The following is a 21822-nucleotide window of genomic DNA, read 5'->3' as shown; positions in this document are numbered from 1 at the left end:
CTGCTTGCCCCTCTCCTACCCCAAAACATCCAGCCCCCTATCTGTGTCAGGATCAATATCTCTTAACATCTTACTTATTTTATTACTGCTTTTGGTTTTCTAGGGCTGATTGAGAGTTTCTCAGAGGAAATCTTTGGTTTTGCTTAAGTGTCCGTGACATTTAATCATGATTTTCCCTTGCCGTTTAATTCCGGCCTGGTCAATCAGCTAATCCACCTCGATTGATTCACTGCTCTCGCTGATGGGCTTGCACTCGTTGGGCATCCGCTGGTGTCTGCTGAGTTGTGTTGCCTGCGTGAAGCTCCTTTCACACCGCTCACACCTGAACACACACACACACACACACACACGCACAGACGACACGTTCAGTGAAGACCATCAGACACCGCGTCTCATCCTAAGTTGACTTAATGACAAGTGACACTTGAAAGTGGCTGGAAATCTTACTGGGCCAGAAAGGTGTAATTGCCACCCACACCTAAGGGCCTTGATGCCGATGATGGGCGAAGACTGAGATGCCTCACAACACAGAGGCCCTGTCAATAATCTGAGAGGAAGGGGTGCCCCCAGAGAGGCCTGTCTAGATAAGACCCCGCATCATTGTCACTTACAATAGATAAAGAACAAAAAGATATTTTCAGGAGGCTGGCAATCAAAGGGGTCCATCTGCTGATGGCTTGTGCACGGCAGCCAGAAAGCCATGATAGCTTGTGCAGCATGTGAAGGACACAGTGCTTGTTTAACCAGTCTAGTCTATTCAGTACATTTTCACAATGGGACTGTGCAATATGGTCTAAATGCATGAAAAATGAATAAAATAATTAAGAATATATCTGTAAAAATGTGGAACTACTTACAACTCACTTTGGAGTCTGGGGTACTTAACCTATGCTATTTCAAAGACCCTTATGGCTAAAATATCAAGAACCTATGTTTAGCTAAAAATGAAAAATATTAACCTTAACAACCATGTCCTTGCAACCAGACTACAGCCCATCTAGAAACACCCTCCCCACTCAAATTTATATACTATGCAAAGCCATCAAAAACTGAACTAATCCGATAATAGTCATTGGCTCTAAAAAGCTCTTAAAAATGTAATATTCCAAACTTCAGGCGGAGAACAGCTGAGCTGGAACCCCCAATGTGCAGTTGATGTCTTGCAGTGCGCGAGCAGTTCTGCACTCCCCACAAAGAGAAGAGAAAACGGCAGGCTTATTCTATCAAGCACATCAGCTCAATGAGAATAACTCAGGCGTATTGATTGACTAAAGATTTCTGTGGTGTATTCATTAAAGTCTTTGTGCGCCCCTTCCTCTCTGGAGCTCCTGAAGTGCTGATGACACATTTGTGTATCACTGATTGCTTATTAGATAGCTGATTTGTTACAGGATTGCTCTGCTTTAAGCAGCCCACACCTCCTCACACCAGAAATACTGTGTAGTAAGATGACGCACAGAGGCTCCATATGATATCGTACAAATTCATGACCTATGTCATGTACAGGTCTGACCTATCACTTGACCTTTCTCAAGTGACCAGCAACGGCTTGCAAAAATAATTTCGTTCTTTATCCAAATGTCTTTCTAATGCTTAAGGTGTAGCTGTCATATGTAAAGAGTGGCAAAAGGCTTTGATTCACTACGTAAGTGATGTCACTACCAGACAAAGGCAACAAGTATCACACTGATATATTTCAAAAAAGTGGTTTAAAAATTTTAATAACAACTAAATATTGGCACACTAGCACAAAGAATAGTCAGAAGCCATTTCTTCTTGCGAGATATTTGTCATCTAAATATTTGACAAGGTTTTATTCAACATTGTGATGCTTGATTATATCAAAAAATCACATTGAGAGACAATGCATGATATATACTTAGCTTCAAAAAAAGGACTGGATTTAGTAAATACTGGCTTAAGTATATTTTTATTATTTAAATAATTTCTTGATAAATCTCTTGCTTCAGACAACCCTCTATTCCACCTCACACTCCAATGAATCCCAGCTCCTTGTTTCCTCTTGACACCAAAACAATCCCTAAACCTATTTAAGCATTTCAGCTCAAAATCCTGTGAAATGCCAGGCAATCTACGTGTGAGCGTTGCAATTTTCATTTAGGCCGCCCTATGTTATTTGGGTGGAGCTTTCAAGCCTACATTACAATATGTTTTGGAAATTATTTTAAAAGCTTTCAGTAGTAGTTATTAGCATTAGTATCGCCTGGTAGCTTTATTGAAAGCAAGACCTGAATACAGCAAGTAAGGGGAAAATAATTTGTATTCTGAAAGGTCATATGTAAGTAACATCCAATTGACTTAGAAGAAATCCATTACCCACTCTAGATGTTCAAATTGCTCTTTTTTTTTTTCTTTTTGCAAGAAATCTATGTAGCTCACAAATCAGAATGCTTTAGCTAAAATGCTAACTCCAGACCTAGACAATAATATTTTCTTACCATAAGTTGTGGCCAAAGGAATGTCAGTGCTGAGAGCACCAGTAAGAGCCAACTGTAGCCGAACTGTTACCTAACCTTATGGTGGTTTAAATGCATGCAAAGTTTGTAGTAAGGACATTACTTGCCCAAACAAATGTTCAAACCTGGTCACTATCTATAGCTCCATAACACTGATCAATTCTGACATGGTGTTAAATATCCCAGAAACCTTCTTATGAAGTATTCCAGAACTTAATATTTACTGCTGCTGATATTGCCCTCCTGCCATTGTGATGTTTGGGTGTATTTCACATCAACAGAGTCACATTAAACATCAGCTAGGAAGCGGTGGTACTCACTGTTACTTACTTGAATGGCTTCTCCCCAGTGTGCGTGCGGATGTGGTTGTTGAGCGTGGTGGCCCCGGCAAAGGCTCGGCCACAGTAGCCACACTTGAAGGGCCTGTCACTGGAATGTGTGACCACGTGGTTACGCAGTTCTGAGGGCTGAGCGAAGGACTGGGAGCAGTGTCCGCACTGATACGGCCTAGGAAGAGCACACACGGGAGCAAATCAGTGACGTCCCACTGCCGTTACCATGGCAGCACGACCTCTCATCAACGCTGGGGCAAGGAACACAGTTTGGGCCATATATCAATATTTCGGTGGCTTGCGGGGCCGCTCGCAGGGTTACGGATTCCTCCTTTTTCAGTTTGGGAGCGCGAAGCCACAGCTGTAATGATTGGTGTTAATTATTAGCCCAGTTCTAGTTAATCATGGAAAGCTGATAACAAATCACAAATGTATTGACAATTAGGGACGACAAAGGAAAGCACTTACAGGCGTAATTAGATTAATTGACAATTCAACTGTGCCATCAATCACATTATTTATTTGTTTAGAAGAGAGGGGCAAAATTGTTCACCTGAATGTCGTGGGAAAAAAATTGATTACATAATTGGAGTAACAGGGCAAAATGTTGTACCTATTAGCACAAAGCTAGAATTACACAATTATTATTACTATTTTTATGTGTAGAATGTCTAAAAGTATGCATATGGCACACTTTTTACCAGCCTTTGTGACTGAAGTTTTTCTGTTGGGAGATGCATTGATTGTGAATATTTTATCATGATAAATGTTTGGGGAGTATTTACTACAGCAGCATTTGTGATTAATGTCAACATATTGTTTATTGCTGCACTGGGCCCTGGAGCAGCACAATATTAGAGATAAATAGCTCACTGAACTTGCATGACTGCATCTGTACCTAAACATGCTCAAACCTGAAATAAAGCTCCACACACTCTGTGTAATGTAAAAGCGTGAGCTATTTGTGTGGGTTTAGGGATGGGTGTCTACTTCTAGAATGCTGCAGAGAGTCTGAATTCATTTTGATAGTTGGATTTGGTAGCTTGCTGCTTATGGTGCATGGTAGTACTGTAAATTTTCACAGTACTCATTGATAGAAAGCAACAAAATCACAACACTGGTGATGACTAGTGTGAACAAACGAACAATATTAAAACCTTGCTTAGAGGTCAGCAAAATGAATAAGCAAAACCCTTTTTTTTGTGATGATATACCAGAATAATTGATCTATTCTGAAGTGTACGTATAAAACAAACATCAATAAGTATGTACAGGCCAAAGGCCATAAAGTCTAGCTGAGAGCATTTTAAACAGATTCACAGGGTCATTTATGGCACTGGCTTCGACTCCAAATACCAACAGATCCAGATTCCCTTGTTCAGCTAAATTTTATCTGCACCCCATGGTCATAAAGTTTAATATTGACAACCCCTCACATTGACTTCAACTCCTAGGGTATCCCAGCAACATTTTTCTTCTGTATGAATATTAGTTTATTGAATAAGTGGCATCTGTTTTCCTCTGCATAACCATTGGAGTGGGTATTTCTACGTGACAGTAGCAACTGATTTATAGGTTTATATGCACCCAAGAAAAATAGTAAGCAAAAAATTTCCAATACATTCTTGGCCATATTTAATTAGGTTTAGAGATGTTACACACTGTATTTGCATTCAATGTTCTAAAGAGAAATACCATCACAGAGATGGTCTTGGCCATGCTGCCAATACTGTTTGGCTTTCAGTTGAATCTCCAGCAGTAGCAATAGCAAACCACAGGCACTCCTAAGACATCTGACTAAGCAATTGTGCAAAAGATCCAATAGATTCCATTGCAGGGGGTTCAAATGAACTATTCTTGCTATTCAACAGGCTTAGTTTATAGTCTGTCTGTTAATTGCCAGTTAAAGCCCAGGTTACCTGTCGGGGTTTTGTGTGCACACATGCATTTGGAGAAGGATGCGCTGAGTGAAGGTCTTGAAGCACTGGCCGCACTTCCACAGGTGCCAGTCGCTGAACTCGCTGTTGAGCTGGCTGGTGGAGGTGGGACTGGCCAGCACCCGCTGGTTCTTGGAGCTCAGCTGGTTGAAGCCTGACTCCACGCTGCCTGCCTTGTCCAACAGGGAGAAGCTCCGGGAGCAGGGCGAGTGCGGGAAAACCATGGAGCGCTGCAGGACGCCCGACGAGGATTTGGACGTCTTGCTGAAGGGTTGCAGGCTCTCCTGCCGGGACATGGCCTCGATTACAGTAGATGGCACATTCACTGTTCAGGGAAACGCAAGTGCAGGATAAGAATGTGTTGCCTACAAAACAGGCAATGTGGAAGACAGAAAAACAAGTAACTGCTTATCAGAAGGATCTAATTATTGTTCAGCATTCAACATTCAGCTATTGTCTTGTCTCACTCTACTTAACTTATTTTCTCCTTATTCTTTTCAGTCTAAAATAGACTAAATACATTCTTACAGTCTGGACAACTAACAGACCTGGCTTGACTTCACCTATTTAACATTTTTATTGGAGAACCACTTCTGTTACTGTGAATAGTAATACATGATTTTTTGGACAGTAGTTTCATATTAAACTTTACATTCGAGAAGGCAGAGCCAGTTTATCTCATCCTTAGGCAAACCACATTCCACATTCTTTGTAGTGCAGCATGCTGTGCACAAAAACATAACATTATCAAACTGTAAGATGAGACTTGTGGGAGAAGAGCTTGGCCTTTCTTATTTAATAAAGTCAACACATCCAGTACAATAAAACATGAATTATCATTGGGTCAAGATCTAATGTAAGATGCTGAACTCTGTTGAAGATCAAGCTAAAGAATTATGATTAGAGTTAGCACTGAAGCATAGACATTACCCAGAGGTCATTTAAAGAGTATCTGTAGCAGGGTACTGGAGGGTTTATTTCAAAATGCAGAAATCATTCAAGTTTCAGGCTATTTGATGGTTTCAGTAGCTTGTTTGGATTGGTTCTTCAGATTTAGGCCTTCCTGTACCTTCCTCTCTATTAGAAAGTAGTCAAGGGTGCAAGATTGGTTGTACATAAATAAAAATGCACACACCAAAAATAACTCCAACATAAGGAATTTCAGAAGTGACATAAGTGCATTCAGATTAAGCTGTCAAAAGCCCTGTTATAACACAATCCCAAAATAGGTCATATTTTTCTTTTCTTTTCTTTTTTAAATTTTTTTTTACACATTTTGTTTCCTCAGATAAATGCATTCAGGTACATGCAGTTATAGTTTATCTCATACCCTGTGTGCTATTTTCTAAGGTTATAGTCCAAACGTTTTCAAGAGCATACTGGTCTGGTCTTGTGGGGCTTTTTCTCTTGAATATAGTATTGTATCTATTAATTTGGCGAATGGTTCAGAGGGAAAGGGAGTTGTCTAAACAGAACAGAACCAGACTAAAGTCATAAAATGTCTCCTATGTAAACACTAAACTGTCAGACGCTGTCAGATGTCTAGGCGTTCCACTGGCCAATGGGCTCAACAAACATAAGCCCTAACTTGGGTAAATGCTCATTTATGCTGAGAAAATAATATATTAAAATAAAGTCCGTCCAAATATATTTCAGAGTATATCATGGATTCCCTGGAGACTAAAATACAGTTGAGCTAAATTGCCCTAGCATGACTCTAAATTTAATCTAAATCTAAATCTGCATCTTAATTTGAAGTACAAGATAAGATTTAGGTAGCAGGTCAAAAAACAGAGAATCTCAACTGTGGAACTGTAAACTGGACTACTGCAAAGTCTTATTTGGAAAAGAATGTGTGGAACTAGCACTACAGTTCTGTTTGGGTGAATTAAGTCTACAGTTATCATAAGAATGGCAAAATGAATGTTGAAAACAATGTGTGGATCAACTATTACTATAGGCCTTTGTGGGTGAATTAAGACTGTATTTATACTAAGAATAGCAAACATTAAAAAAAAAAACTCTTGAATGTCACTGAAGTCACTTTGTGGGTCTAAGGAATTATGCAGAAAACATTTCCTAAAAAAACATCCCTTGTTATTGTAAGAGTAAGCGTTTTTGGCAATATCTTTGTTTCTCGACTGTTAAGATATAAAAATGTGTAAAATATTTGCTGTAACCACAAAATATACATTCAGTATTCCGACACTGGTAATTAAGTGAATGAGACACTGTCTGCTTGGGAGAGGGGCTAAACTTACAGTTTTCATCTTGTGCTATGCACTGCAGGGGAATACCGAAGAAGGAGGTGTAGCTGTCGTTGTACCAGACCAGAAGCTCAGTTCCTCGTGGAATGTCCAGACAAGTCCGGTAGAAAATACAAGATCTAAAAATATGATCACAGTGTTTGTGTCAAATTTAACTTTTTAATTATATTTTTACATCTTACATCTTTACACCACCAACACATGTCAAAAGATTTTTGTTGATGGTTACTCACTAATTAATAAAGATATTTAAAAAATTATGTTCAACATTTAAAAACAAACATTTATTAAATCTGTATTTCACACAAATTATTGTCATAATTTTAAACTTATAGATATTTGTAATTTGCACAGGATCTGTGTTCATGTTTTCTAAGTACACCAGAAGAGCCTTTGAGTTGCCTCTGTGTAAATATAGGGCATTGCAAATATTTGACAGTAAGCTTCTTTGGTCTCTGCTGAGGTCTGTGCATTTTATTAATTCTTTCCACCATGACACCAAAATAAAACAAGGGCTTTCCCATAAATTAAAAACATCTCATAACCCATGACAGAAAAAAAAAAGTATACCATGTACTTTATACTCTTGTAACAGTTCGTCTCTCAGTTTGGCTTCACTTAACATAAACACCGGAGTGCACAAATAAATGTACTTGGACTAAATGACTCAGTTGGCTGCTGAAAGAGGGCTGTTTTCGGAGCGATGGGTGGTCTTGCACACTTTCAGAGGGCAGCGAATGAGCGTAAACGAACGCCATCTCTTACAACGCTGCCGTCACTCCCAAAATGTGCACAGAACTCCACACTGGCCAAGCACATCAAAAGCCATTTTTTCCCCTCCGGCTTGGATAACATTTCCCGCGCTGACATGTATTTAGTATTGTGGTTGGATGAGTCATAAAGACAACGGCGGGGCGTCCCCCAGTGCAAGCGAAGTGAAGCACATGCCAATGGACATTATTGTCAGGGCAAAACAAAACAGCCAGCTCAGGCCCAATCAATCACCAGATGCTTTGAAGAATTCCATTTAGATACTGCAAATCATAACATGCGGAACTCAATCCAGCTGACGGAGGGTACATCCCACTGTACACCGTGCATAGGTTGGAAAAATTCCTCCTAGCTTGTTCCTAATGTATAATGCTTACACAGTACTGGATGAAAGAGCGGAAAGGCTGCTCTCTTAGGTGCCTGAACGCTACAATCCCTCTTGACTTCATACCAACTTAGAGTGCTAAGATGTTGCAGTGTCTTAACAATGAAACACCAGACACCAGACAAAGTACTATTGAAGCAGGCACTTGAAACACTTTAAGACACAAAGTGACACTGCATAAATCTTAATCCCTTTGATTTCTGTGATAACTAATATCAGACATCAGATCTTTAGGCACACTGCCATAGAAACAAAGAGTAGCAATCATGCATTGCCTGCTTGTGTTAATCTAAGTTACACCCATGTCTAATGGAGCATGGTGTCGATAGCACCCTGTAATAGAGCACCTATACAAGAAAAATGGAACTAATTGGTTGGATCGACATGACCAAAGATGAAGTCAGCTACTAAAAAAAATCACCTTACCTGTACTGAACCACTGTCATGTTCTGTTCCCCACAGTGTCTGGCACAACGGATATACCTCATCCAACTCGACTTGCTTGGTTCATTACCATCGATAAAATGTTGCAATGTGCCCTCTTGGTCATAGATCTAAGAGAAACAGAGTATAATAAATATGACCAACATTACAGCACACAAACACAAAAACACTTTGAATGCCTCATATGTTAATCACATCCCCCATTAATGTATGAAAAAGTACGGGACAAATGATTACTGACAGGTGTTTAGGGTTTGTTTTGACAGTTTGCCACTGCTGTTCCGCAAAAATACGGTGGGAGGTGGCGGTGGTGAGATTCGCTGATTATGCACCTGCATAAACTTCTGCCATGATGTTCATATTTCACCGCCAACGATTTAGCCAGAACTTTTGCCATGTCCTGGATAGCAATGAAGTAATGCATGGCATAGCATATGGTCTTAGTTTTTCTACATCAAAACAGTTCTAACCCACGAATATGCTAACATAATTCTCCTGAATGAATGTTGCATGTAAAAGCGCAATTTTGTCCCGCTGCTTAGACTTTTGAAGCAGCACGATGTCACATTGCCAGAGCATAAAAAATAATGTATTTCATCCCAATAAAAGGTGGCAGGTTTCATGTACATCAGATGAGATGGACCTTGCTTTCATCCTCCTAGATTAGCGGAACTTTTCGTTAAATCAACATAAAATCACATCTATAAACAAGTGTTTTCAGCCAATAGCCTGCCTCAGCATTTGCACCTAAACGGCTAGCCATCCATCTCTCAGTGCAGAAGTAAGTGATCCCTGGCCTTGTCACAGGAGCATGGCTGAATGAATGGGATTTGGAGACCCCTTTGACCCCACTGTGTCCCTGAAATCCAGTTTGTCTGCAGTCATTCTCCTGTCTTACCCACATGGCTTTTTAGTGAACCTCCACCACATTTGACAGCATGATCGAATGCTCAGACGATGCTTACAGCAAGGCAGTTTGTTACACAAAACCGGACCTAACCTTCCAGCTGCTATATCAAAACAGTCAAAGAAGTACTTTATTTCTGGGTTGTTTAGCTCTTTTTAGATAAATATCAAAATAAAAATAAAAAGAGCAAACCTTTAGGGTGGTGCACACGTGCTGTTGTGGTGACAGGACTTTTACTTTTTTACTTTGCATATTAAATGTCCAGTATTTATGAAGTTTCTGTGGCAAACGAAGCTCTGTAATTTTGTTGATTTATGAATGAAACACACAGATTAAAGTTCTGTTTGTGGAGTCTGTATTAGAACAGGAGGTTCTGTGCTCACTAATTGAAAGCACACTACAGTCAAGCATGCTTTTCTCACTAAGACTTCTCAGGCCTTACGGCCTTGTGCAGTTTTTCTGCTTAACTCCTGTAGTCATTGTTTCACATTTGGAAGCTATTTGCAGCACATGTAGTTATATGTGGTCACAATGGCTACTGAAAAGTATGAAAATACTACAGGAAAAGCCAGATGACCCCACAGACATCTCAGCTTCCACAGAGTGTGAAAGAATGACTATGGCATTTCTGTGATCAGACAACGGCACTGAACCGTACATTGTCTCTCTTTGGCTCTCTCTCTCTCTCTCTTTGTCTGTGTCTCTCTCTCACACACACACACTCACACACAAACACACATACACACAGACGTGCACATGTGAGTATACATAACTTCTCACACGTTAAAAATGGGTCCACTTAAAAAACTCCTGACAGTCCATTCATTTCTCTGTGGAGGCTTTTGATGCTGGAGTTACTCCAAAAAAATCCCACTGAAGAGCTCTTCTCCTCATATTAAGAGATGATATAGGAGCCAGATAGAGTAATGAAAACATCAGATATATGTGTATCAGTAACATGGAGTTGGGTTTCCCTTTGTCTGCAGAGCAGATTCATTCCATATTTGAGTCCTGTTCTACACATTCTGGATAATTTCTAGTGGGGAATTAGACCATTCTTCGAGAGGTGCTATAATGTGCTACTCATGAGTGAGCAAATGGGGAAAACACTTCTTTTAGTCTTCAAATTAAACATTCAAAGACAGTGTTATACTTCTCAACTAGCGGTTTTCAGCTGGACCGCTCATAAATATGAGTTCTATAAAACTAATGATGTACAGTTTTTATTAGGTCATATTTTTGTATGTCTTGCTGCGTCATTCTTGTATTTTAGAGTTTTTCTTTGTTTTTATTAATGGTTTTGATTTTCTCTTTCTGTGTCTGGCATAATTTTCAATCCTTGTTATTCCTAAAAATCTTAAAATTGTAATTTCACTGTCGGTAGCCTCTAAAACACAGCATACATGTACATATTACATTTTAGCTAATGCCTTTTTAAAGTGATGTATCCATTATTTTTGCTTGACCCCTGTATATTCATTTCTCCTCCTGCCTGTCTCTGCACAGAAGCTGCATGATTTCCTGGGCCTATCTTTCCTCATGTAGTATTCAGCTGGACAGTGTAACCTGAACACACACATTGTTTCAATCCACAAAAAAACAAACAAACAAAAAAAAAACAGTTTGTAGAGTGGAATGTTTATGCTGTGTTCTTACTTCATTGCATTAAAAGATTATTTGCGAGAGGCATTGGATTTCACAATCAAATGTGATAGGTTCATCTGGGTTCCATCAGAATGTCAAAAAAGAGCCTGGCGTTTTTTAGAAGCCTGCTATTGCATCGTAAATATATGTGTATGTGACGGATGTCTTTTAATAAACTGCTTATAATCTCTAGATGTCAGGAAGGGAAGAGGTTTCCAAAGGTTCACACACTAGGCACAGCATCCGATCCAAAATACAGATCAGCGGCTTGCTCTTTGCATATTGACTCAAAGGAGGCATAATATATGGCAAACCGGGCTGGAAAACCCACTTTGATTGATAGGCGTCATTGTGCCCTAATGCACTGAGCGAGGCAGGTTTGTTACAGCCCTAAGTAAGAATTACAGTAAATGCCCTATAAAAGCGATTTATGTCATCTTAGCCCTGCCCCCACCTCTGACATTGCTCCAGCAGGGCCATACTCTAATTCCACATCAGAACATCTAGACCTTCACTTACAATCCAACAAACACAAATTGGTGATACCCATCTAAAAACAACAGAGTTTAACATTTTCACAGCATTTATAGTACTGTATAAAATGATGGTAAACAGAGGAAAAATTCAGTGAATTCAATTTTCTCAAAGCTCGGCCTGCAACAGTGCTCTTTAAACGATCCCCTCTTGTGCTGCCCTAGATGTCAATAGAAGGTGTCCGATACATTATTAATTTCTAAACATATCTGACCCTGGGATGGTTCTACATGCCAAACAACCTCTGGTGTACTGACATCTCACTTTATGGAGGAGGGTCGGTTTATTACAGAGGTGAACCATGTCAATAGCTTTGCTGGAATCTGTCTATAGCTCAGCAGAGCAATCAATTTTGTAAATAATTGCAATAATCAAGGAAATTGCCTAATTTATAAATCTCCTTATATGGGATTTTAGTGTCACTGAACAGTTAATGCTGATCTTTGGGAAGTTTAAATGAAATGTACTTTTAAGTGTAACATGGCTTATGATCAGTGGCTTACAGCGAGTTTTACACAAAGCATGCATTGGTGGGTTTTAATCAAAGCCCATATGGGTATTGCCCTGGGGACGGAGTAAGTAGCAGAAAAAGAATAATGACATACAGCTTGCTTCCGTCGCAACGAAGCAAGGAAAATTCGGGCAAGACTAAAGACAAGACAAAGCAGCCTAAAAATGAAACCCTTTGTACATTCTGTTGCATGCATCGTATCACGGACCAATGAGACATCTCCCCTTTTCCTCTAGGTCTTTGTGTTTACGTTTACTCCATGTGGTAAAATTGAGGACATTACAGGCATCGGGTGCCTCCTCCTCTAGCCATTGATCGCGGGTGGTGTCCTGTCACTGCCTTACTTACTACTCAATCTCTTCAGACCGACATTTACGGCACACTGATTGGACACTGTCACTGACCAAGCGCTTTAAATCGTACTTGAACAGCTGCTCGTCGATGACTGGACCACGGAGAGAAGGAAAGAGAGAGAGAGAGAGAGCGAGAGAGAGAGCGTCTGAGACTAAACCAGACCTAGCCGACAGTCGCTTGACCTCCTGCCCTTATTATGGCGAGTAAATCAGCGCCCTCCAGCCATTAGGCTTTGAGCTTAGAGAACCTGAATCCCAGTGGCACATGGAACACTGGAGAGGTCAGCATGAGTCACGAGCATGGAACACTTTGGCTAATGGAACCAGGACGGCCTTATCTAAGGAAACTCTTAGGGGCTTTCGTCTGATCGGGCCGGGGCATGTAAATGGTAAGGCTGCACGGGGGACGTGGTGCGATAGCTCTGCAGAAGGTGATAGCATGGCACTGTTATCTCCACATTAAAACACCTTCTGGTTGATGTTTTCTTTTCACCTAGTCCCAATGGCCCGGCTAGCCTAATAATGGCAAAAGCCAAAAAAAAACCAAAAAACCCCAAAGCGCAGTGATGCTCGTGTCATTTGTGGCTTCAGCGTATGTGAGCCTACTCTAAATAGTGAACAAACGGTAAACATCAGCGCTTTACTTAAAAGCGTTGGAGTCTACTTTTCCCAAGTGAAAATCAGGGATGTCCCATAGAGATATAGTGATGCTGTATATCTTACTGCAGCCTGATACGTTTCTTCAGACATACTCATATTAACTCAAAAATGACAGACTATGTCCATTATGCAACTCATGGAGTTTAAGAAAAGTCTTATCAGTGTACTGCCAGAGCCGCCCTTGTTATGTTGCCAAAAATATCGATGAGTTCACTCTGCCCAGAAAAGCAGGTGTAAGGTTAATATAACATGGTGTAGCAAAATGGCAATAGAAAGCTTTTTTTTCTTGTGTGAAAGGCTGGGATCGCGTTCCTGATTTACGTTAAAAAGGACATACTTTTGATTTGTCCTTACTGAAGGCCCAAGAAGCATTGCACATTTCCTGTCTGTGTAACTGTATATAGTACAAATGACATCACTGCAAGTTTGCTGTCCATTGCAAATATGTTGATGTAATGACATTTTTCTAAATTACGTGTAAAAAGATATACTGAGACAACATTTTTTGGTTGGTCATGCTTCAAACTGTAATTGTTATGGCTGAACCATAGATAAAACCAGTTAAGGAACAGACTACACAAACATTAAATTAAAAACAACCGCCTAAGAAACAGCATTCAGATCCAAACACTGTAGGCAGTGCTGGTGATGCATAATCTCATCCCTGCGTTAGTCGGATTAAAGATAAAAGTGCAAAAAAATTGTGAGGGAAATTATAAACTTAATTAGGATAGGAATATGCTGCTATGTATACATACCAATGCATTTGACTTTGAAATTAAACTGTTTTCAGCACCTATTTTGCCACTATTGAATCTAATAGCAAGAAACAACATCCCTCTAAAAGCCCAGTGTTTACATTGTGGAGTCTGATACATTTCAAATAAAATTGTTCCTCCATCAAGATGCTTTCTCACACAACACAGCCTTGGATCAAGAGGGAAATGGAGCATAAAATAACTTAAATGACAAATTATGGAGCTTTCTGTGTCAGTGAACCAACGTTAAACAAGTCACCTCCATTCTGGCATGCAGAAAATAAAAATAATTATCCTGGCCTGTGGCCTAGTCACGTTATTATTACTCCAGAACACCCACCGATGCCTGCCTGAGGGATGATATCATTGTGGTCTGCCATGTTCACATGATGATAGCTCATATAAGGAAAATTCAAGTGACTTTCTGGCCACCGCGGACAAATATTATCCCTATTGGTTTGCCCCTCAGCACCTTACCTTATCAAGGTAATCTACACCAAATTTTCAGGATTTGTTAAATGTTCGTTTTAATTTGTTAAATTCGTTTTAATATGTTTGTGTGACTCCTTGTCGGTTGCATGGGCTTATATGAAGATTACAAGCATACCCAAAATGTGCTCAATGCTTTTCATTCATGTCTTATTCATGTTTATTTTAAACTTAATCAATTACTGACCATAAGTTTACAAGCCCTGTGTAAATATATGTGCTTGAATATGTTTCTTTCAAATTTAGTGGCAGGTTTGGTAATACTACTGTGTAATACTGGCTAATAACAGATAACGAATATAACTATTTCAAAAGATTAAGTGGTTTAGCAGGGAATCAGTAAAGTACAGGGAAATTTAGTAGAGTGCTTTCATTTTATGATAAACCTTTCTTTTGCACATAAATACAGTTGTCAACGTCTTATTGTTAACATCTTATTAAATATATGTCTTATTAAAAACAAAGCACTGGATTATAATTTTTCTAGACAGAATGAAACAGTTTACATCACTAGAAACGTGACACTTAAGAGCAAAAAAAGCAAAACTTCATGAGTGATGTTATAGTTCAAATGTGTCACACTGTGTATGAGGCATAATACTGCTTTCTCTGGGTAATAAAAACACAGGTATAGTATTTAGCTTTTAAATGAGAATGAATTGTTGCATCACTCTTCCAAAGCACCTTGCCATAACCCATCACACCATTGCAAATATGCTTGACAACATTGCTAACAGCCTTGTGTATTTAATGGATCAACCCTACTAGTACAACTAGTGTAAGTCAACACAAAGATATTTATATTGGAGACTCTGACCATAAAACAAGATGAAATAACAGTAGTAATGGTCTTAACAGATTATAAAGATTGCTGATTATGTGCAGTATCAGTGACAAGTTCCAAAAATACTGTGTATAATATTCTTTAGCCATAAGTATTTGTACCTTGAGGTGAAAATTCCAGAGACAAGTCTATGAGACGTGTCTACTAGGAGGCCTGGCAGACAACTAAGACTTGTGGGAAATATAATAGGCCTTACTGTTACCAAGTCTCAGAAGGCAGACATGCTACAAATAAAAACAATACAGCATGGTAAGAAACGGACATCAACCTGAAGTCTTATCATTCATGTACTGAAGTACAATGAAATCATTCACATCACAAAGTTAGTATGAACAACACTGTAAATTCAACTATGGATAGTGATGGTATAGCGCTAACACAAAGATACAGTTTAATTTATGTGCTCAAATCCCAGTAGCAAGTCATGTTAATGTTAGAAAAAGAATAAATAAGCATATGTTTTCAGTGCTTTTCATTTGTGTTTCAATCATGTTTATTTTAAACTTAATTAATTTCTGACCATAGGTTTACAAGTCCTGTGCAAATATATATGCTTGAAGAAGTTTATTACAAATCGTTTGAAAATTCCTTTTAAAGTGTTTTTTCAGAACATTCGGGTACTTTGATAAACCCTTGATGCCTTTAGAATATCAAAACGTTTTGACATAATTATATAATCTGAAACAAGATAATAACACTTTAAAATCGGCAAATAGTCATTACCCAATTACATATAACAGAGATATTGATTCTGGAATGCCCCCCACCTCCCCAGGCAAAGAGCACTTTTGCTACCAAGAAATAATAATAATAATAACAACAATAATAATAATAAATAATGGGGAAAAAATTTAATTACTCCAAAGAATTCTAACCTTTTAAACAATGAGTAATGTATAGTAAAAAGTAAATCATTGTTCCAACGGTTTATTGTGTATGGTTTCACCGATGAGAAAACCATAGCCGCTAGCCGAACATTACCATGGAAGCAAGCTTCAAAAAAGAAAGAAAGAAAACATTCCTCCCTCTTGGTGAAACATGAAATTTATGTCGTTTCACAGTGCAATGTTTTGATCTCATATTCAATAAATAGGTGACCTAACCCAAGAAATATTAGTGTAATGTGCTACTGAGAATAGGAACATCGCTGAGCATGACAGCGTCTTTCTTGATCATTTGCCAAGATTAGCTTGTGAATAATGTTTTTCACTAAAAGTGATCACTGAAACATTTCAGAAAATATTTTCGCAGTTACTCGCTGTACCCGCCAGAGCAGAAAACACACAGACAACGGACCTTCAGAACTCTCCTTAACAGGGAGTGATACTGGCCTAAATGATTGTAGTTTACACTTTATCAACACTGATAAGATTTAACACTTCAAATCCTCCCACAGCAGAAAGGTCTCCTTGTTTTGCATATCATGGAATATTGAGTCCACTTCTGTCCCTCACCCACCTCAGTTCTGTTTAAGCCTCCTGGAATTTTTACAGTCCTCTCTGGCTGAGCAAGTGTTTAAAGTGGCGTCATACAGAACATATATAACAAGTATTAGTGTTCTTTTCTGTCTGTGAGGGCCTCTACAACAGCAACCTGTATTTCTGGTGGATAAGGCCATAGCACACCAATAACAAACTTCTTTTTCTAAGCCAACAGTGCTCTGAGCAACTCAAAGTCAGACTATTTAGATCATGTCTTCAGTCTGCGAAGATTTATAGCCTTAGAAATCAGTTCATGTAAAATGACTGCTTGCCATCCAAATTTGTATTTGACAATGTCTATAATTAGGGAACCCAGAAAGGGGTAACATGTAAACATGTCTGAGTGAATATAATTTATGTCTTAGCTGGACCATATTTCTGGACTCTCAGCTGAATGGTAATAAACTCTGTCACGAGAGAGTATCTCTCTCTCTCTCTCTTGTCAGCTCAATGCATACTGTTGGTCATCTCTGAGAGCTATGACCTTTATAAATGTATGTTTGCATGGGATTTTCTCATCCATCATTTCCTCTCCTTACAATGGATACATATCATGCATTCAAATACAACTTAAGCATTCTACTAAGGTCCATGCAGTATGCCCTCATTGTTATTTTCCTACTCAAAAGCGACAGCAGTTGACCCCGTCTGATATTTAGCAAAAATCACCAATAATCACTCGTGTATCACTCAGATTTACCCAAAGCATCACAACATTGCGCAATTTAGGGGTCAAAGAAGGAAAACTGCACACTCACCTCCCATAGGTGTCTGGTGTTCCGCACTGCTCCAGACTGTAACTTATCCAGGAGCAGAGGGACACCCTGAAAGGGCCCGATCCAAGTACCCTGGGGGATGCGCTGGGCAGCGCAGATGCCGTAACCCAGACCAGGGACAGTGCTTGTGCAGAGGCAGACCTCACGGGGTAGGTCCCGCAGCCACTCCGGCACCTCCAGAGGGGGCACGGCGGTAGAGGCGCTGCTTGTCCCCACCAGCCGCCGCAGTGAGTGCAGGGGCCCATGCATGGGGCACTCCCCGTTCCGGTTGTCTGCACACATGTCACAGCCTGGAGGACAGCACAGCAAGAGAGGTTGTTATTTACCTCGCCAGCCAGATGGGACCCCTGTGTTCTACTGAGCACTGGTACTAACTCCTCCAAGTGAATCCGATAGGTTGTTCATTCTCTTTTTAAAGTACTTTAATAGACATCTTTAATAGACATACTAAATTTATGTGATGCTTGATGCTGTAAATGATGCACATTTATGACAAGTATCATGGAATAATAGTCATTTTCTGTACATCTTAGGTTACTCAGAACACATTTTTATAAGACTGAAAAAATGTGAAATGTAATTATATGTGTGTGTGTGTGTGTGTGTGTGTGTGTGTGTGTGTGTGTGTGTGTGTAAAATAAATTAATTCAATAAAATAAATTATAATTAGATTTTTGGTATTTTTGGTGTACCTTCTTCCGTGTTTACAAACATTTTGCCCATTGAAAGTTCAGAACATTAGACCAGCGTGGCAAAAAGCAGCTTTGAGTCAAGCACGCTCTCGTCCTTCCATTGCTAATTTGAAACCTGAATCTGTCGACAAAGTTTAATTCAGTTTCGAGCAATTGTACTCTTTTCCACTCTTTTTTTATCACAAACAATTAATGCGCCAATTCCATATAAAAGCTAATGTTTTCAAAAGCGGGAATGTTGAAACTAATGTATTATTCAATAATTTCGAATAAGCCCGTATTAATATTACAATCGCAGTTTGCCGCAATTAGACAGGTGCCTAGAATTCCAAAACCCCTCTCACATTAAGCATTGTTCCATATCAGAAATCTTGTATAATTTGGTCTACTACTTTGAACTTCCCAAGAAATCTCGTTCTAAAATGTACTGGCACAGATAAAAGCATGGTTTCAAATGTAACTTTCCTTTGTAATTTGCATTTATAAGACACTATATAAATGACCGCTACTGATGTGAAATATTGGAGAGAGAACAGCAAATGTGGATAAAGCAGTCTTACTGTCCCCGGGAGACTTCCATATACCATGTTCGGATGATGAATAGCGGCCGATGGAAAAGATCGATCTCTGATCCACACTCACTCCACTCTCTTCTACAAAACTATACAGCAATTAATTGTGGCTTGTCCCCTCATTCCTCATCTCCTTGTGGCATATATTGATGGAGATTACTGCTGATGGGCCGTTTTATCACCTTAAATAAACAGTCACCACCTTTTCAAACCAAGCTTTGATATAATATTTCACTTCATGCATTTTAAGATTTTATTCTGTTGATTACATAAATTAGACATTTATAATCAACGGTATAAAGACATCAAATTTAAATGAACAGATTATCCCGATGCTCTTGGTGCCATCGAATTCCTATTTAATTTTTTAAACAATCTAAATTTAGAGAAATTCGTTGCTCTATAAACAGGTTGCAGCTATAATCTGTGGCAATGATTGTCATTTTAATTACCAGGAACTGTTAGTTCCAGTCATTGCCTTTCATTTTTTATACTATTTAATTTAATCTGATTGAATATGAAGCTGAATATTTATATAGATAATTACATAGCCTAATGAAATCCAGTTATTTCATGTTGTTTAGTATATTGATTGATTGATTATTTGGTATACTATTACATTTTAAAGTAATTTTTAAAAACTAAATATAACTTGAATTAGTATGTTATTAGTAACTGAAACTTACATGCAGAGTGCCCATTTTAACAACTTTTATGATATACATAGTAAAATCATCAATATATCCGACATGGCGTGCGGGACCCATAGATACGCGTGCACCTGCCGATTATTAAAATTGATATCAAAAGTTTGGTTTTAACATTTGGCACGTCATCTGGCTTATGAAATGTACGATATCACAACATTTGTCGTCGAATTTTGCTGTTTCTTGTCATACGTTTTGTGTATTGAAATAATTTACTAAATGTATTTGTTACTATCTTAATTCTAGTTTACCTACTGGATTGCATATTGCAGATTGTTAAATGTTTCATTACAATACCATGACTATTTATGAAGAAATTGTCACGCTGGTTTCTTTACGTGTACAGTTTCAGTCATCATCAAAAGGCCTGTGAACCCCCGGAATATACTCCACGAAAATGAAGTCATACATACGGTTATTGAGGTCGCCGGTATGATTGTTTAAGGGGATAATCTCCATTCTCTGTTGTCCATACAAGTAGTAGTCTAACTCCTCAGAGGTCAGTTTCAACCTGGAGTCCTTGTCATTTTTAAAGTTTGATGGCAGGCAAAGTTCTTTCGCTTGGGATGTGCTGTTGTCTGCTGCTGTAATGTCGGAGCAAATAGTCTGGCCAAACAGCGCGATTTGCGGACCAGAGAGCTGAGTTAAACCCACTAAAGACGACACCGACGAGGACATTGAGGACGGTGTTAAAGCAACTGATGTAGACGCTGACGAGATTAAGTGAGGTCGCTGGCGAAGACTTTCCACCGGTATAGCCACTCTGTCGGCGGGCTGGAGCTGTGCGAGTGCCGCATTCTTGAGCTGGCTTTGTGGGAAGAGCTGCTGCCAGTGCTGGATGTAAGTTGGGTCCACTTTTAGAAAAGCAGATCCGCTGGGATCTCCGGGTTTCAGCATTTCCTACTACGACTATGGAGCAGAAAAGCAAAGACGAGCTATCAGTGATGTGTTTTGTTTGTCTGTTTTATTCACTTACGTGCCTGCTATAGGCCAGTGAGCAAAAAAACCTTTGAAGTTTCCACGAGAAGGAGGAGGATAATAAAGCTATAGCAAATCTATACACAGTGGTTTTCATACAAAAACATACAGTTTACGGGGTAGAAAACGAACACGAACCAGGTGTACTGGAGCTATTTGGAACCTAAGGGATTCTTATTTTCGACACTTCTCGTATCCTCTCAAAGTCATATTAAATCTTTCATTTCCTTCAAACAATGTTCCGAGCGCATAGTAGAAAACTTACCCTGTTAGCCCAAGCGAGTTTGTCAGGGCCGATGAGTCCAAACTGTAATTCCCAGACGCTCACACCATAACAGTATTGACCGTAGGACACTCTGTGCTCCGCTCCGCGGATTCTGTGGACTGGGAAAATAAGAAACGTTCTCTCCTTCTTCCTCGCCTGCCCTCTTCCTAGCGCTCCAGAGACCCTGGAGGAACACGTGGGTTGTGCGCCAGTAAGGGTAAGAGGGAAAGAGTGGGTAGGATGGAGCGCAACATTTGCTAATTAGTACAAGTTGGTATTGAGCTCATTAAGGCATGAACTCATTTAATCCAGTTTTAGCACATTTTGTGAAGGGGAATTTTATGTTGCTGCAATTAGCAAAACAAAAAAAAAACCAAAACAAAACAAAACTAACAAGCACCTGGTTTTAGGTTTGAGATATAGATTTTCATCACTTACAGCCCTCCGTTCCACACAGATCCTGAATAAATGTCATATGTTCTCAAATGCACCTTTGGAGAGTACTTTGGACATTTCAGTTTAGTATTTTATTAATGAATGCCCAGTAATTGGGCTATAACCTATGTAGCCTGTGAAATAAATGCACTTCAAGATAACGGACCTCATGGTATTGTACTGCAACTTGTTATCCAGCCGAAACGTTTCCCACCCTCTCTCAGACGCTTGAGAAAGTTAAAGCTGTTTGGATAGGGTCTGTATATCTAAACGTAGGGTATTTTACACAATTCCGTCCAGAGGGGTGGTAAAATGTTTTGACTGGCGTAATTTTGACAGGGCCATTCGTCTTCCAGAAGTCTCTGTAGATTGATAACGAACCAAAACACAAACATAATCGTCTAAAAATGAATTCTTGTCTACAAATGCAATTCACTGTAAAAGAATGCGGCTAATAACAAAACACATCAAACCTTTCTGTTTAAATTTATATTTAATGTGGTTTTTCTAAAAAGAATAACCGCCTATATTGTTAAAGACACAAAGTTTAAATATTTCATGACATGAAAAGTGTAGTATCATAATGAGTCGTGTTTGTAAATG

The 21822-nt window shown here is 39.2% G+C and overlaps 1 protein-coding gene across 1 annotated transcript; it reads right to left on the bottom strand.

Moving 5' to 3' along the window:
* On the bottom strand, positions 1-20876 carry prdm6 (PR domain containing 6). The gene is made up of 8 exons (XM_026999801.2): positions 20785-20876; positions 19955-20450; positions 17553-17860; positions 8596-8723; positions 7008-7132; positions 4729-5071; positions 2808-2984; positions 1-322 (listed from the first exon to the last, which is right to left on the bottom strand). The coding sequence occupies exons 2-8, from the start codon at positions 20436-20438 to the stop codon at positions 208-210; spliced, it is 1680 nt and encodes a 559-aa protein (XP_026855602.1). The 5' UTR covers positions 20439-20450; positions 20785-20876; the 3' UTR covers positions 1-207.
* Between the last annotated feature and the right edge of the window lie 946 nt (positions 20877-21822).

Source organism: Electrophorus electricus, chromosome 23 (assembly GCF_013358815.1).
Source record: "Electrophorus electricus isolate fEleEle1 chromosome 23, fEleEle1.pri, whole genome shotgun sequence".
Classification (NCBI taxonomy): domain Eukaryota; kingdom Metazoa; phylum Chordata; class Actinopteri; order Gymnotiformes; family Gymnotidae; genus Electrophorus; species Electrophorus electricus.
The sequence above is the reverse complement of the archived record's forward strand: the minus strand, read 5'-3'. Positions and strand labels throughout refer to the sequence as shown.

Coding starts and splice junctions, on each gene's coding strand:
- prdm6 (XM_026999801.2), bottom strand. CDS start 20,438: ATGCTGAAACCCGGAGATCCCAGCGGATCTGCTTTTCTAAAAGTGGAC. Junction 8,724..17,552: donor ACACCAGACACCTATGGGAG/GTGAGTGTGCAG, acceptor TGTTTCTCTTAG/ATCTATGACCAAGAGGGCAC. Junction 7,133..8,595: donor ATGACAGTGGTTCAGTACAG/GTAAGGTGATTT, acceptor TCATATTTTTAG/ATCTTGTATTTTCTACCGGA.